This window comes from Gymnoscopelus braueri (genome assembly GCF_963280865.1).
Source record: "Gymnoscopelus braueri genome assembly, chromosome: 5".
NCBI lineage: Eukaryota > Metazoa > Chordata > Actinopteri > Myctophiformes > Myctophidae > Gymnoscopelus > Gymnoscopelus braueri.
The window spans coordinates 54,592,549-54,608,762 of NC_137606.1; the positions used below are offsets into that span (position 1 = coordinate 54,592,549).

General features: G+C 39.2%; 1 protein-coding gene across 1 annotated transcript in view; it reads left to right on the forward strand.

Annotated features, from left to right (window-relative positions):
* The window catches only part of LOC308085997 (cytoplasmic dynein 2 heavy chain 1-like), a gene marked incomplete at its 5' end in the record, with an annotated part of 118,415 nt that overhangs the window by 82,802 nt on the left and 19,399 nt on the right, over window positions 1-16,214 (forward strand). The window contains one exon of the mRNA XM_080429314.1: window positions 2,796-2,885. Within this exon, the coding sequence (XP_080285440.1) occupies window positions 2,796-2,885 (90 nt within the window). The remainder of the gene's footprint in view (window positions 1-2,795; window positions 2,886-16,214) is intronic.

Genomic DNA, 16,214 nt, shown 5'->3' on the forward strand with positions numbered 1-16,214 from the left:
TGATGCCAATACTTTTGTACTTTGACATTTTTAATACAGGACTTTTACTTTTAACAGAGTAAATCTACATTGCAGTATTGATACGTTTACTTAAGTAAAACATGTGAGTACTCCTTCCATCACTGACTAAATCCCACAGACAGAGTTAAGCACTTTTTAAATAGCGGAAATAGCAGATCTACAAACTCACGCGTTTCATCGCGAGCTTGTAGATCGGCTATTTTCACTACTTTAGCTCGTCACTGTCGTACGACTAAGTGGGGCATTAATTTTGCGGAAAAAAACATATGGAAATATGGAGATGCAAGGTTTCTACCCGACAGCAACAACGTTGTTTTATAAGCCCTGGGCCCCACAGTAAGAAGCACTTTCCCCCCCATTTCAGTGTTCCCAGAGGGGGGACAATGGAACCTGCTATTATAGAGGCCTCTCATCCTCAGCTGTTAAATATACGGCGTGAAATGGGAAGGCTGAAAAAAAAAGTGCGCTATTAGTGATTGCTTGTAATACATGTCATTATCCTAGCAGATGATAGGCCTTACTGTAAAAAAGCTTTACAAAGAGCTACTTCCGAAGCACCGGCCTCATGCATTATTCTGCACACAACACGCCTGATAATGATAATAATAAACCTCCCTAGCTCTTGGTTTAATAGATCATTGCTTTTAGCTGTGGAAATATTGGCGAGGTGTGTTTCTGCACTCACTCCAATCTTGTCACATCAAGGGCTCTGAAATGTGTTGAATCGACCAGATGTAACGTTTACTTTGTATGTATGTATGTATGTATGCATTTATCTAATATTTTTTAATTATTACAAAAGAAAATGTCATTATCATCACGTCAGTTGAAGGCTCATTGTTAGGCATGCATGGCAACACTTTGTGTTGTGTTTGACGTCGCACCACAGCTCTGTCTCACCATATAAGATGTAGTAGTGTTTACACTGTAGAGAGACACTAGGATGGAGAGACAGACATAAATCTCAAAGAGACAGAGAGATACAGTGATAAAGAGAGACAGAGAGAAAGGAGAAAAGAGAGAAGATAACTATAGAGGGAGACAGAGTGTGGAAAAAGAGAGAGTGAAGCTTAAAAGGGAGACGAAACAAGATAAGTTGATGGAGAAGATGATGTCCACAAGAAAGAAAGGATGAAGGCGGAGCAGGAGATAATTAAGCTGGGACAAAGATGTTTGTATTTAAGGGCAATTCGCCTAAAGCGGAAGAGGACGAGTTTGGCACCAAGATCAAAGTGTTTCACACAGAGACCAACTGTTGGCTGGGCCCACCTCTTCCTTCAATTTATTTGCATACAGTAGATCATTCCAGTATGTCATTTTTAGCTTTTGCCTGCAATGGTGACGCCAGCTTTAGCCCGCCCTTCAATGATCTGTGGAAATTCAATCCAGAAATCTTCTCCTGGAAGAAACTTGAGCTTAAGGGGAAAGGCCCATGTTCACTGATGAAGAGGATGTGCTGCTGCATGGTGGGAGATCGTATCATCCATCCTCTTTGGAGGATATGAAGAATAAACACCCAATGACTGCCTGTACATCCTGGACTTAAATCCTGGTCTGAAGACGTTATGCAGGCTAGCATTTATTGAGTACGGTCTGGAGCAGTCGGAGCTCCCATACAACGTCAGGTGGGAACTGACAGCCATGACTAACAACACCAACGATAACGCTGGAGAACAAGCTCCAGACAGCAAATCTACAAGCTCACGCTTTGCAACGTGATTGCCAGTCAAAGTGTCAAAAAGTGTTCCTGAGCAAAACACTTGGACTGTAACTGCCTGTAACTGTAACTCCAAATACTTCATACAATGAAGTGTACTGTACTCACTTTGTAATCACTTCATGTACTGCAGAAGGTGAAGTGCCCAGGAGTGAGTGGTTTCTTAGCCATGAGTCATTCTCTCTTATGCAAATGTATACAGTACTGTAGGCCTACATGAAGATGTGGCTCAGTGCTGCACTGGTGTGTACCGAGGCGTGTGTGACACATACAGGAGCTGCTGCTACTGAGACGTGTGAGATGGAAATGCAGACATCGTCACATGTGATGTCATTATCATCACATTTCTAGAGCCATATTAACTCATTCACTGCCACAATTATTGCTGGCCGCGTTTGCCCACTGCCAGAGATTTTTCATTGAAAAAAAAAAGTACTCAGGAGCCGAGATACAGAATTTTTTAGTTTTAAGTTAACAAGGAAGTGGATGGGAGTGTAGATCTTTAAACAATCATATCTCCTTGGTCTTTGGGTCAAATTTAGATTTTTTTTGAAAAAAAAAAATTACGTTTTTTACGTCAGTGGCAGGATTGGTAAACGGGACAAATTACGTTTTTTACGTCAGTGGCAGTGAATTTAACATCCTTAATATTGAGGAAAACGTATTAACCAGCACTAGAAACCTCCTACCCCCACCCATCTAATTTTTTTAAAATATCTTTCCCATTCCCCAGTCCTGGTATGAACGTGTGAATGTGCTTTGTGGGGTCTCTGTTTGTTTGTCTGTCATTTTTGTATTTGTAAAATAAATTAATGCATTTACTTGACTGGAGCAGGAGTTTGAAGTTAAGTCGACATTGTCACATCCCTAACAGAAAACCGAAAACAAATTGTGTATGCCCCGAATGTGATGTTTATACCTCTGTCTCTATCTCTGTTATGACCTACAAGGGGTGTCAAGGGACCTTTTTCTTTCGCAGAAACACACACACTCACTCACACATCAATGCAGTGATTTATTTTCTCTCTCTCTCTCTCTCTCTCTCTCTCTCTCTCAGTGTCCCTTGGCTTGGCAGAATAAGTGGGAGGGCCCAGAGGAGCCCATGCAGTACCTCAGAGCTGTGGTTACACAGGCCATCGCTGTGCAGGTAACGCACACGCACGCACACGCACACACACGCACACACACACACACACACACACACACACACACACACACACACACACACACACACACACACACACTATTCACTCAGACACCGTGCACGCAGATATACTACTTACATGCACACACAGGATTCACACTCACACACCCTCCAGATAACACATTATCCTGTCAGTGGGTAATGTCATCTTGCTAGATAGTGGCGGATTGATTTAAGCTAGACCTGTGCATACGAGTGTGAGTACTTTTAAAAGTATTCAGGCATGGCTATAATAGGAGGGTGACCAGACGTCCCGGTTTGGCAGAGTCCTGACAAATATCTCTAAAACACTAATATTTTCAACATTCACTACAACATTGTCCTGGTTTTCGCCAGATTTACAATAATAATGAGTTATTTCCAGTGGTTGCATAGGCGTTTATCATGTTCTTTTCATGTAAACATGCTCACCTTACCAATCAGAACACATGAACAAATACTTTGCGTGCCTGAATTCAATGCTGAGAATGGTGTTTGTCAATCAGTTGTTGCCTGTAAGCAACACCTATGATGCGTATACATGTGCGCGTGCGTGGTCGTGCATGAATGGGTGCGCTCGTGCACGACAAAGGTGGGCATTGATTTAACGGTCCCGGTTTGAGGGGCTGAATATATGGTCACCCTCGGTTAGCATCACTCTACATGATGAGGGACTCAGCTCTTCTGGGATAATGGTTTATGAGTTTCTAATGGTTTCAAACATACAGTGACAAGAACCTTTTAACCCGTTAAAACCGGGAACGCTTCTGTGTAACCACTTAAACCATTGTTTTATACTTTGGCTCTCTGTGCCACGCTATGAGCTTGTATATCTGCTATTTTTTTTGTATGTAGAATTTTTTAACACATCTTTGAATATATATATATATATTTTAAAACAAAACATTTTGAGATGGGGGTCCGCGGCCAAATACATTTTGGGGGTCCTACTTAAGTTTCTACTGATGTAGAAACTTAAGTTTTTCTGAAAACTGTTCGAATTTAGAAGACATTTGAATCGTAGCTCAGGTCTTAATGGGTTAATGAAAGAAGTTAAAGAGAAAGTAAAGTAAAGGGGAAAAAATATGTTGATGTTAATTATTTTTTAACTGAAATGACAAATTATTTCTGTGCCACTTACTTTGTTGGCATATACTGTTAAGATGCTGTCAGTGCACGTTGACAACATTTATAGTGTTCAATATTGCTAATTTGTCGTTAAATAAATGTCTGTCTGTCTACCAATGGGTGAATTTGAAAGGTTTACTGCGAAATTGTGAACCCGTGAGGTATGTGTGAATTCTGTCTTCCACCAAAGACGGCGGGGATAATTAGCGGTCAAGCCTATTTACATTACAAAGTAGGGTGGCGGGGAAATGACTGACGACCTCAGCACTTATTAGGAGTCACCCTGGGGACTGGGGACTGTACTTTGTGGGAAAGACTGTGGCAACCTCATCACAATCGTCTGTTGGGTGGAAACCTCATATGTCCAAAACGCGCAGCGTTTCGTGCTTGCAGATCTGCTACTTTTGATGCTTTTGTGTGACGCTGTGTAGGATGACAAAAAGTTAGAATATGGAGACAAGAGGTTGTCTGCCTGACAACGGCGACATCAATAGAGCTTCAAGCTACTCGCAGCAGGCCTGCACTCGTCAGCATGGACCTAACGATTCTCACAAATCCATTTAAACCCATCATGCATTGCTCTTCTCTGTCCCCACGGTAATGATTAACACTGATCTTGCACCTTTGCATATATTAAGCCATCGGTCGTGAACCCGCAGTGGGTGACAAGCACGTTTCTGGTCACCCACACACACACACACGCACACGCACACGCACACGCACACGCACACGCACACACACACACACGGTAAGCTAAGTATTACTATACTTGTGAGGCCATCAATATTTTAGGGCGACAACTTTGCCTTTGTATGGGCAATTTTTAAGCCTAATCTTAAAGCCTGAGTTATACTTAGTTGCGTTACCGTGTCTCACAGCGAAACTAGCAGATCTACAAGCTCATGAGCTTGTAGATCTGCTACACTTTTGGTGCGAGACACCAGCACGTAAGTAAGCATACATCAGACATAAATCTAACCCTAACCTCAAAACCTAACATCTAAAGATCTAGTCCTAACTCTAACCTGAATGTTTTCCTATTTGTAAATCTAACTTCACACGCACGCACGCACACACACACACACACACACACACACACACACTCACACACACACCGCACCCGCACACACACACACACACACACACACAGTGCTAGCTGCTGCTGTAACCGAGTCTAAGTATAAATAAAATGACTCAACACTGCTCACAGTAACACTGCTGACACCAACAGTTATGATGTCACTGAAAAGTGCTACATGAATAAAGTGTATTATTATTAATTCACTAGCAGGTATTGAGAGCCATGAGCCTGTCCCCTCCTCTCTGTCTCAGAGTACACATAATCTCTCTCTCACACACACACACACACACACACACACACACACACACACACACACACACACACACACACACAACACACACACAACACACACACACACACACACACACACACACACACACACACACACACACACACACATTATTTATTTGAAAGTGACTTGAATGCATTAACACTTGTGGATAAGTGTGAGACAGATGGGTCTACAGTATGTGTGTGTCTGCCTGCTTGCCGGTCTGTAGAATTATACTTTGTTGTAAGACATATATCACTTGCCGAAAACAGATTTACAAGCTCAAGAGCTTATGCTATTTGTTTACGAGCGACACCATCGTTTGCATGTATTTACAGATCTGTCTGTCTGTCTGTATTCATACATCACTCCCTGCCCTCTGAGTGTGTGTGTGTTTCTTGGTGAATGTTCCATCATCCTCGTCATGCATTTCTCCAGGCAGTAGAGTGTGTGATATGCAAACGAGCAGTGTGTGTGTGTCTCGTTAGCCTCGTTAGTGCATGTGAGTGTCGTTAGCCTGTCGTTAACTCATTAAAACAGAGCTGGGCAGAGCTGCTGCTGCTGATGAGAGAAAAGCTGCTGGACACAGCTACCGGCTCAACCCGGCCAACGGAGTGACCTTGAAACACACACACACACACACACACACACACACACACACACACACACACACACACACACACACACACACACACACACACACACACACACACACACACACACACACACACACACACACACACACACACACACACACTTGTGAATACATGAACTCTGTATAGGACTGCACTTTTATGAATGCTATTGTTTACCTCCTTTGTCAACATCTTTAAGCCCTAGCGCTAAACGCTGAGTTATACCATTGGAAATACAAGCATAACTCTAAGGTAACGTTCCGGACATTTTGATTAGCTTTAAATAAACCCTGGAGCGTTTCGTTCGTATGTGCTGGTCTGAAAGGTATCCATGGGTGTTTAATAGCGCTGATTTATGGAAAAAAATACAAAAGCGTCAAAATTTGCGTTTCTGCCCGACAGCAACAACATATTATTTGTTTTTATTTGTTATTTGTATTTGAAAAAAAACGAACTCGAGACACAGCAGTTTCCCCAAATATGCTAACCAGGAAGTGGATGGATCAGTAGATCTTGTGATCAGGTGATCTCCTAGATCTCTCTGTGCCTGAGCCCGAAATGGTGGCTCATAGGTTGTAGAACATCGCCATCTAGTGGTAAACACTGAAAACACGATTTGTGTTACACGTCTTTGACACTCTGGGCTTTGGAGTGAAATGTGGTGTGTTTGTTCTCCAGATGTTACTGATCAAACAACTAATGGGTGACTGGAAAATCCAAGATGGTGGAAATTTGCTAATTTTGGAAGCCAATCATAGCCAATCAGAATGGAATCTGATGTTTGTACCAATTTGCAGGAGCTTTGGACACAATGCAGGAGTAGTGGCAAAAATAAGAAATTGCATAACAGGGGATGGGGGGCTGATTGTACAACCTACCGTTTAAGAGTTATAGGTAAAAACGAGAAGCGCTTTCATTGTAAAAGTCGACTTCAATACCGGCAGAGTGTGAAATGCAGATCCTGGAATGTGTTTTCAGATCTCTCCATTTACAGGTATGACACAACAGGCACTGCTGAGACTCAAACTCAGAATCTCCTGCTTACTAGGCAGGCATTTGGAACCAACTCCACAACTCCACACGTCCCTTAACTGGTTTCAGCATATGAAATGCAGCACCAGGAATGTGGTTTCAGCTCTATTTGTGGGTGCGTGAGAAAAGGCTCTGCTGAGATTCGAACTCAGGATCTCCTGCTTACTAGGCAGGCGCTTTAACCAACTAAGCCACAGAGCCTTGTGTCACCCTGCTCGTTGCAGAGTGTGAAACGCAGCACCAGGAATGTGGTTTCAGATTAACCCTTATCTCCATTGGTGGGTGTGAGAGAAAAGGCACTGCTGAGATTCCAACTCAGGATCTCCTGTTTACTAAGCAGCCTCTTTAACCAACTAAGCCCGACGCCACTAGTGATGGGTCGTTCATGATCGATTTGTTCAAAAGAACTAGTTCATTGCCGTGAACGTGAACGAACTCGTTCACTTCCTGAAACTGTTACGTTCACGCTATCGTTCATGCCCCCCATCCCCTCCCCCCGTACACAGGACGGGAGGGCGGGCTGTATGCGCGACGTAATAATAACGCTCCCGCGATAGTGTTTTTCACTTGAAAATAGGGCTACTGAACGAGAACGAGAACAAATCATTTGAACCAATCATTGTCGTGAATGTGAACAAAATCGTTTGTTCACTGAAATGAAAGTTTTTTTCCCACCACTAGATGGCCACATGTCCCTCAACTGGTTTCAGCATATGAAATGCAGCACCAGGAATGTGGTTTTAGATTAGACCTAAACTCTATTTGTGGGTGTGAGAGAAAAGGCTCTGCTGAGATTCGAACTCAGGATCTCCTGCTTACTAGGCAGGCGCTTTAACCAACTAAGCCACAGAGCCAGGTGTTTATAACCACGTCACAGCACATACACTACAGTGAGGGCAGCAGGACAATGAGCTATTTTTAACACTGGAAATGTTTCAGGCAGGACTCACTCTACTAAGTCCATGAGCCAGAGCCCCAAAATTTAGCAATGATTATCAAAAGAGTGGGCAAAACCAAACCTATATTAAATTATTCATAGGGTCAATACGAGTAAATAAATATGTGATAACCTTTCCACAGGAGCAGCTTGTTCATGGTTATCACACATTTTGTTATTTTCCCCATACGTACATGACAGGTGAAAAAAATGACAAAATTTAAAAAAGAGTTATCATAATGAAACTTCCTGAGTTGATTACTTACATGAAGACAATGATTTATCGTATTACAAGTTGTATATTTAAATATGCAAATTAGGCATTAGGAAAATATGCCCAAATTTGCATAACTTTCCAGAATCAACATTGGAACATTGGACAAAGCCAGAGTCAACATTCTTATTTCATTTTGTTAAGATGTTGGAGTCAAAGGTTTTTAACGAGGGAATATTCAATATCTGGCTCAATTTTGGGGCTCTGGCTCATGGACTAAATACCTAATTTGCATATTTAAATATACAATTTCAGAAAACTTGTAATACGATAAAACATTGTCTTCATGTAAGTAATCAACTGAGGAAGTTTCATTATGATAACTATTTTTTTAATTTTGTCATTTTTTTTCACCTGTCATGTACGTATGGGGAAAATAACAAAATGTGTGATAACCATGAAAAAGCTGCTCCTGTGGAAAGGTTATCATATATTTATTTACTCGTATTGACCCTATGAACAATTTAACATAGGTTTGGTTTTGCCCACTCTTTCGATAATGAAATCTTGTCTGGCTCATGGACTAACTCTAGCAGTTCAACAGTTAATCAAACTAATCAATTTAATCAATGATATGTTTTATTTCCTTGTCGCTGCCAAATAGGAAAACATTATCTGATTGAGTACTTTATTAGTTAAACAATTTAAACAGCACAGTAAGACATTTAGGCTGAAAGGATATCACCAAAAAGTACCGTGGACTTGTTTCTATTGTGGTTCTATGTAAAAGCATTGTCAGAAGCGGGATTTGAACCCGCGCCTCCATTCGGAGACCAGAAGTCCCTTAACCAGGAAGGTTCGTCACCTTGAGTCTGGCGCCTTAGACCGCTCGGCCATCCTGACATAGCAGTAACAATGTAATAGGAGTGTAATAGTGTAGTAATAATGCAATAATTATATAATGATAGTGTAATATGATAATAATGCAATAATAGGCTACCAACTCTTTATAAGAAAATGCTACTATCATTTATCCATGGCCTATTAAGAGCTAAGAATGTGAAATATAACATTTATGACTAATTGTAATTTTTAACTAGTCCGGTGAGCGTTCTCAGCCATTATATTGATTGGTTGAATACTTTATTAACACGTTTGTTAACAGTACGGCAGTACAGTAAAAAGAAAGAAAGAAAGAAAGAAAGAAAGAAAGAAAGAAAGAAAGAAACAGCTCTGCTAAAAAGGATAACAGAAAAAGTCGAAGGAATGTGGTTTTAGATTAGACCTAAACTCTATTTGTGGGTGTGAGAGAAAAGGTTCTGCAGAGATTCGAACTCCGGATCTCCTGCTTACTAGGCAGGCGCTTTAACCAACTAAGCCACAGAACCAGGTGTTTATAACCATGTCACAGCACATACACTACAGTGAGGGCAGCAGGACAATGAGCTATTTTTAACACTGGAAATGTTTCAGGCAGGACTCACTCTACTTAGTCCATGAGCCAGAGCCCCAAAATTTAGCAATGATTATCAAAAGAGTGGGCAAAACCAAACCTATATTAAATTATTCATAGGGTCAATACGAGTAAATAAATATATGATAACCTCTCCACAGGAGCAGCTTGTTCATGGTTATCACACATTTTGTTATTTTCCCCATACGTACATGACAGGTGAAAAAAATGACAAAATTTAAAAAAGAACTTCCTGAGTTGATTACTTACATGAAGACAATGATTTATCGTATTACAAGTTGTATATTTAAATATGCAAATTAGGCATTAGGAAAATATGCCCAAATTTGCATAACTTTCCAGAATCAACATTGGAACATTGGACAAAGCCAGAGTCAACATTCTTATTTCATTTTGTTAAGATGTTGGAGTCAAAGGTTTTTAACGGGGGAATATTCAATATCTGGCTCAATTTTGGGGCTCTGGCTCATGGACTAAATGCCTAATTTGCATATTTAAATATACAATTTCAGAAAACTTGTAATACGATAAATCATTGTCTTCATGTAAGTAATCAACTGAGGAAGTTTCATTATGATAACTATTTCTTAAATGTTAAAAAAAAAAAAAAAAATCACCTGTCATGTACGTATGGGGAAAATAACAAAATGTGTGATAACCATGAAAAAGCTGCTCCTGTGGAAAGGTTATCATATATTTATTTACTCGTATTGACCCTATGAACAATTTAACATAGGTTTGGTTTTGCCCACTCTTTCGATAATGAAATCTTGTCTGGCTCATGGACTAACTCTAGCAGTTCAACAGTTAATCAAACTAATCAATTTAATCAATGATATGTTTTATTTCCTTGTCGCTGCCAAATAGGAAAACATTATCTGATTGAGTACTTTATTAGTTAAACAATTTAAACAGCACAGTAAGACATTTAGGCTGAAAGGATATCACCAAAAAGTACCGTGGACTTGTTTCTATTGTGGTTCTATGTAAAAGCATTGTCAGAAGCGGGATTTGAACCCGCGCCTCCATTCGGAGACCAGAAGTCCCTTAACCAGGAAGGTTCGTCACCTTGAGTCTGGCGCCTTAGACCGCTCGGCCATCCTGACATAGCAGTAACAATGTAATAGGAGTGTAATAGTGTAGTAATAATGCAATAATTATATAATGATAGTGTAATATGATAATAATGCAATAATAGGCTACCAACTCTTTATAAGAAAATGCTACTATCATTTATCCATGGCCTATTAAGAGCTAAGAATGTGAAATATAACATTTATGACTAATTGTAATTTTTAACTAGTCCGGTGAGCGTTCTCAGCCATTATATTGATTGGTTGAATACTTTATTAACACGTTTGTTAACAGTACGGCAGTACAGTAAAAAGAAAGAAAGAAAGAAAGAAAGAAAGAAAGAAAGAAAGAAAGAAACAGCTCTGCTAAAAAGGATAACAGAAAAAGTCGAAGGAATGTGGTTTTAGATTAGACCTAAACTCTATTTGTGGGTGTGAGAGAAAAGGTTCTGCAGAGATTCGAACTCCGGATCTCCTGCTTACTAGGCAGGCGCTTTAACCAACTAAGCCACAGAACCAGGTGTTTATAACCATGTCACAGCACATACACTACAGTGAGGGCAGCAGGACAATGAGCTATTTTTAACACTGGAAATGTTTCAGGCAGGACTCACTCTACTTAGTCCATGAGCCAGAGCCCCAAAATTTAGCAATGATTATCAAAAGAGTGGGCAAAACCAAACCTATATTAAATTATTCATAGGGTCAATACGAGTAAATAAATATATGATAACCTCTCCACAGGAGCAGCTTGTTCATGGTTATCACACATTTTGTTATTTTCCCCATACGTACATGACAGGTGAAAAAAATGACAAAATTTAAAAAAGAACTTCCTGAGTTGATTACTTACATGAAGACAATGATTTATCGTATTACAAGTTGTATATTTAAATATGCAAATTAGGCATTAGGAAAATATGCCCAAATTTGCATAACTTTCCAGAATCAACATTGGAACATTGGACAAAGCCAGAGTCAACATTCTTATTTCATTTTGTTAAGATGTTGGAGTCAAAGGTTTTTAACGGGGGAATATTCAATATCTGGCTCAATTTTGGGGCTCTGGCTCATGGACTAAATGCCTAATTTGCATATTTAAATATACAATTTCAGAAAACTTGTAATACGATAAATCATTGTCTTCATGTAAGTAATCAACTGAGGAAGTTTCATTATGATAACTATTTCTTAAATGTTAAAAAAAAAAAAAAAAATCACCTGTCATGTACGTATGGGGAAAATAACAAAATGTGTGATAACCATGAAAAAGCTGCTCCTGTGGAAAGGTTATCATATATTTATTTACTCGTATTGACCCTATGAACAATTTAACATAGGTTTGGTTTTGCCCACTCTTTCGATAATGAAATCTTGTCTGGCTCATGGACTAACTCTAGCAGTTCAACAGTTAATCAAACTAATCAATTTAATCAATGATATGTTTTATTTCCTTGTCGCTGCCAAATAGGAAAACATTATCTGATTGAGTACTTTATTAGTTAAACAATTTAAACAGCACAGTAAGACATTTAGGCTGAAAGGATATCACCAAAAAGTACCGTGGACTTGTTTCTATTGTGGTTCTATGTAAAAGCATTGTCAGAAGCGGGATTTGAACCCGCGCCTCCATTCGGAGACCAGAAGTCCCTTAACCAGGAAGGTTCGTCACCTTGAGTCTGGCGCCTTAGACCGCTCGGCCATCCTGACATAGCAGTAACAATGTAATAAGAGTGTAATAGTGTAGTAATAATGCAATAATTATATAATGATAGTGTAATATGATAATAATGCAATAATAGGCTACCAACTCTTTATAAGCAAATGCTACTATCATTTATCCATGGCCTATTAAGAGCTAAGAATGTGAAATATAACATTTATGACTAATTGTAATTTTTAACTAGTCCGGTGAGCGTTCTCAGCCATTATATTGATTGGTTGAATACTTTATTAACACGTTTGTTAACAGTACGGCAGTACAGTAAAAAGAAAGAAAGAAAGAAAGAAAGAAAGAAAGAAAGAAAGAAAGAAAGAAAGAAAGAAACAGCTCTGCTAAAAAGGATAACAGAAAAAGTCGAAGAAATGTGGTTTTAGATTAGACCTAAACTCTATTTGTGGGTGTGAGAGAAAAGGTTCTGCAGAGATTCGAACTCCGGATCTCCTGCTTACTAGGCAGGCGCTTTAACCAACTAAGCCACAGAACCAGGTGTTTATAACCATGTCACAGCACATACACTACAGTGAGGGCAGCAGGACAATGAGCTATTTTTAACACTGGAAATGTTTCAGGCATGACTCATTCTACTCTAGCAGTTCAACAGTTAATCAAACTAATCAATTTTATTTACTTTCATAAAATAATGGATTTTGCAGTGTGGTTGTTCTCCAGAGTTTACTGATCAAGGAATGTTGTTTCAGATTAAACCTAAGCTCTATTTGTGGGTGTGAGAGAAAAGGCTCTGCTGAGATTCGAACTCAGGATCTCCTGCTTACTAGGCAGGCGCTTTAACCAACTAAGCCACAGAGCCAAGTGTCCTTCTGGGTGTCTCAGCACACAGAGTAAAGCGAGGGCAGTAGGACACTGAGACATTTTTAACACTGGAAATGTTTCAGGCAGGACTCACTCTACTCTAGCAGTTCAACAGTTAATCGAACTAATCAATTTAATCATTGATATGTTTTATTTCCTTTAATAAAATAATGGATTTAGGGGAGATTCTGAAAAGTTACAAGCTTGAGATGTGGTGCGTTTGTTCTCCAGAGGTTACTGATCAAACATAACTAATGGGCGACTTGAACATCCTAGATGGCCTTAAATTTGCTCATTTTGGAAGCCAATCATAGCCAATCAGAATGGAATCTGATGCATCTTGTGTACCAATTTGCATGAGCTTTGGACACAATGCAGGAGTAGTGGCAAAAATAGGTTGTTTTTAAGAAAATGCATAACAGGGGAACATCTAGTTTACAGAATATCGGCAGGTCTCTTTTTTGGGAGTTACGCAATGATCCAACAAATCCAGGAGGAATGTGGTTTCAAATTAGACCTACAGTAAACTCTATTTGTGGGTGCGAGAGAAAAGGCTCTGCTGAGATTCGAACTCAGGATCTCCTGCTTACTAGGCAGGCGCTTTAACCAACTAAGCCACAGAGCCGGGTGTTTATACCCACGTCACAGCACATACACTACAGTGAGGGCAGCAGGACAATGAGCTATTTTTAACACTGGAAATGTTTCAGGCAAGACTCAATCTACTCTAGCAGTTCAACAGTTAATCGAACTAATCAATTTAATCAATGATATGTTTTATTTACTTTCATAAAATAATGGATTTAGGGGAGATTCTGATTTATTTAAAAAAAAATTAAGTACAGTAGCAAAAGCTTTCAAAAATAGCTAAAATAGCCGATCTACAAGTTATTATAATGTTGTAGAGCAACATATAAAATAGGGCTAAAGTGGTTAATCTAATTGATTTAGTAGATTATAAAAAAGTCTTGATTATTATTTTAAAAATAAATAAATTAATAAGTATATATAAAATGTGCTTCTCAATTAATCAATGAAAATATAGAATAATTGTTAAAAACGTAATGGATAGTATTAGTTGTAGTACACAAATTTCTTGTGTGATTCTGGTGGGAATACTGTATATTGTCTTCAAGTACCTTCCACTTTGATTTACGTTTTGAGTATAATGTATCTTGATGACTGTCATTTAGCTGCTCTTGATTGAATATTAACACATGAAGTGGTCTAGTATAACGCCACCATGAGACCCATTTGAACAATGTGGGCTGGAGGTTCTTCATAGGACTACTGGGAGTGTCCGTGCAAAGTTTCTACCACTCTATAGGTCTGAATGCACCCTAAAAATAGCCTGACACTCAGCCTGGATTCTCGTTTCGTTTCACTCCATTATTCATTGCCAGAATATTTTTCTAATGGGCGTGGCGAGCGATTCAGGGGCTGGAGCCAGGCTATATTTTTCAAACATAAAACGACCATTTATCTTGTGAGGACAAGGGACATTGTCCCCACAATGTCTATTTCTGAAATTCTACAAATATATAAATTAGTAAAATGCCCTTTTGCCATACTGTTTTAATGCTGCCCAAAGCTCTCCTGGTGTATGTGTGTTTAAAAGTGAGTTTCTGTGCCTGTATGTGATGGATGGATGGATGGATGCAGGGTTATGTGTGCATATTTATTCTCTGAATAACATTTCATCCCACTCTTATCTGTCAAGCCAATGGAGATAGACGGTGGGCTGCAGATGGATCCATTTATAATGGAGATTGCATCAGATGTTTGCTCATTCTCCCTCTTATTTCTCAGCACTGCTCTTCAGCCGACCTCCAAAGCCTGCCACGTTTAGGAGCAAAGTGCCTTCCTTATCAAAAGTGATGATGCGTGTTAATATTTTATTATTTTATACCGGCTTTGTTATTTTTTTTACACCAAATCTCTTCTCCTAATATAGCTGAACAAGCTCACAACATGTCGCATCGCAGACACATTGTGAGCTTGTAGATTGGCTGTTTCGCAGAATTTTAACCTATTTTGACATGCCTAGAATCAAGTAAAAAAATCTATCAATCAATCAATCAATCAATCGATCTATAAATAAATAAACCTGTCCATTATTTTATTTTCACATCATTTTTATTGAAGATGTCAGTTTTACAGGAGGATAAAGCTGTACTGGACAACGTTCATCCCAATGGTCTTATTTATTTGGCATCAGTGTTTGTCGATAGGGAAGGAATGGTGAAAAATGTATGCTATTTTCGAATGCAACAACACGTTATTAACGGTAAAATACATACATAAATACATTTCCGGTGCCTGCGTCATTTTGGCAGGAGTGTCAGGGGCAGACACTGGCGATTAAAAATAGTATTCAATCATGTTTAGGGAAGGTGTCAAATTTATGATCAAAATATACCATTGAGAGATTATCAATCAGTTTAATTGAAAAAAATACCTATAGTATAGCTTTGACAAACAATGTCCGTAAACGTAAATGCAGAAACGCATTGAACACGGGAGCACATTCCTGTACAACAATTAATTTCATGGTTGAGAACAGTATCAACAAACAACTTTGGATTTTTTTTTTGCATTAGTGTGTTTGTCTAGCAGTTCATATAGCTTTGTTGTAAGTAGACAGCTCCTCTCTATAAACATCAGAATCTATTAGGTCCTCAGTTTACGTTCAGCGTCGCAGAATTTCATTCTCATGCCAGTTGTTACATTATTCCTCCGAGACTGTATCTGCTTACCTTGCATCTTTTAAAGTTTAAGCGGGGCTACGTGATCAATCAATTGTTGTCTCTAGCATTGCTTTAAAATTATTAACAAATTAATCAAGAGCAGCTGGACAGGTGCACCTTGCAAAAAGGAAATGACATAAGATGTATAATGTGAAAGTCCTTGTGAGG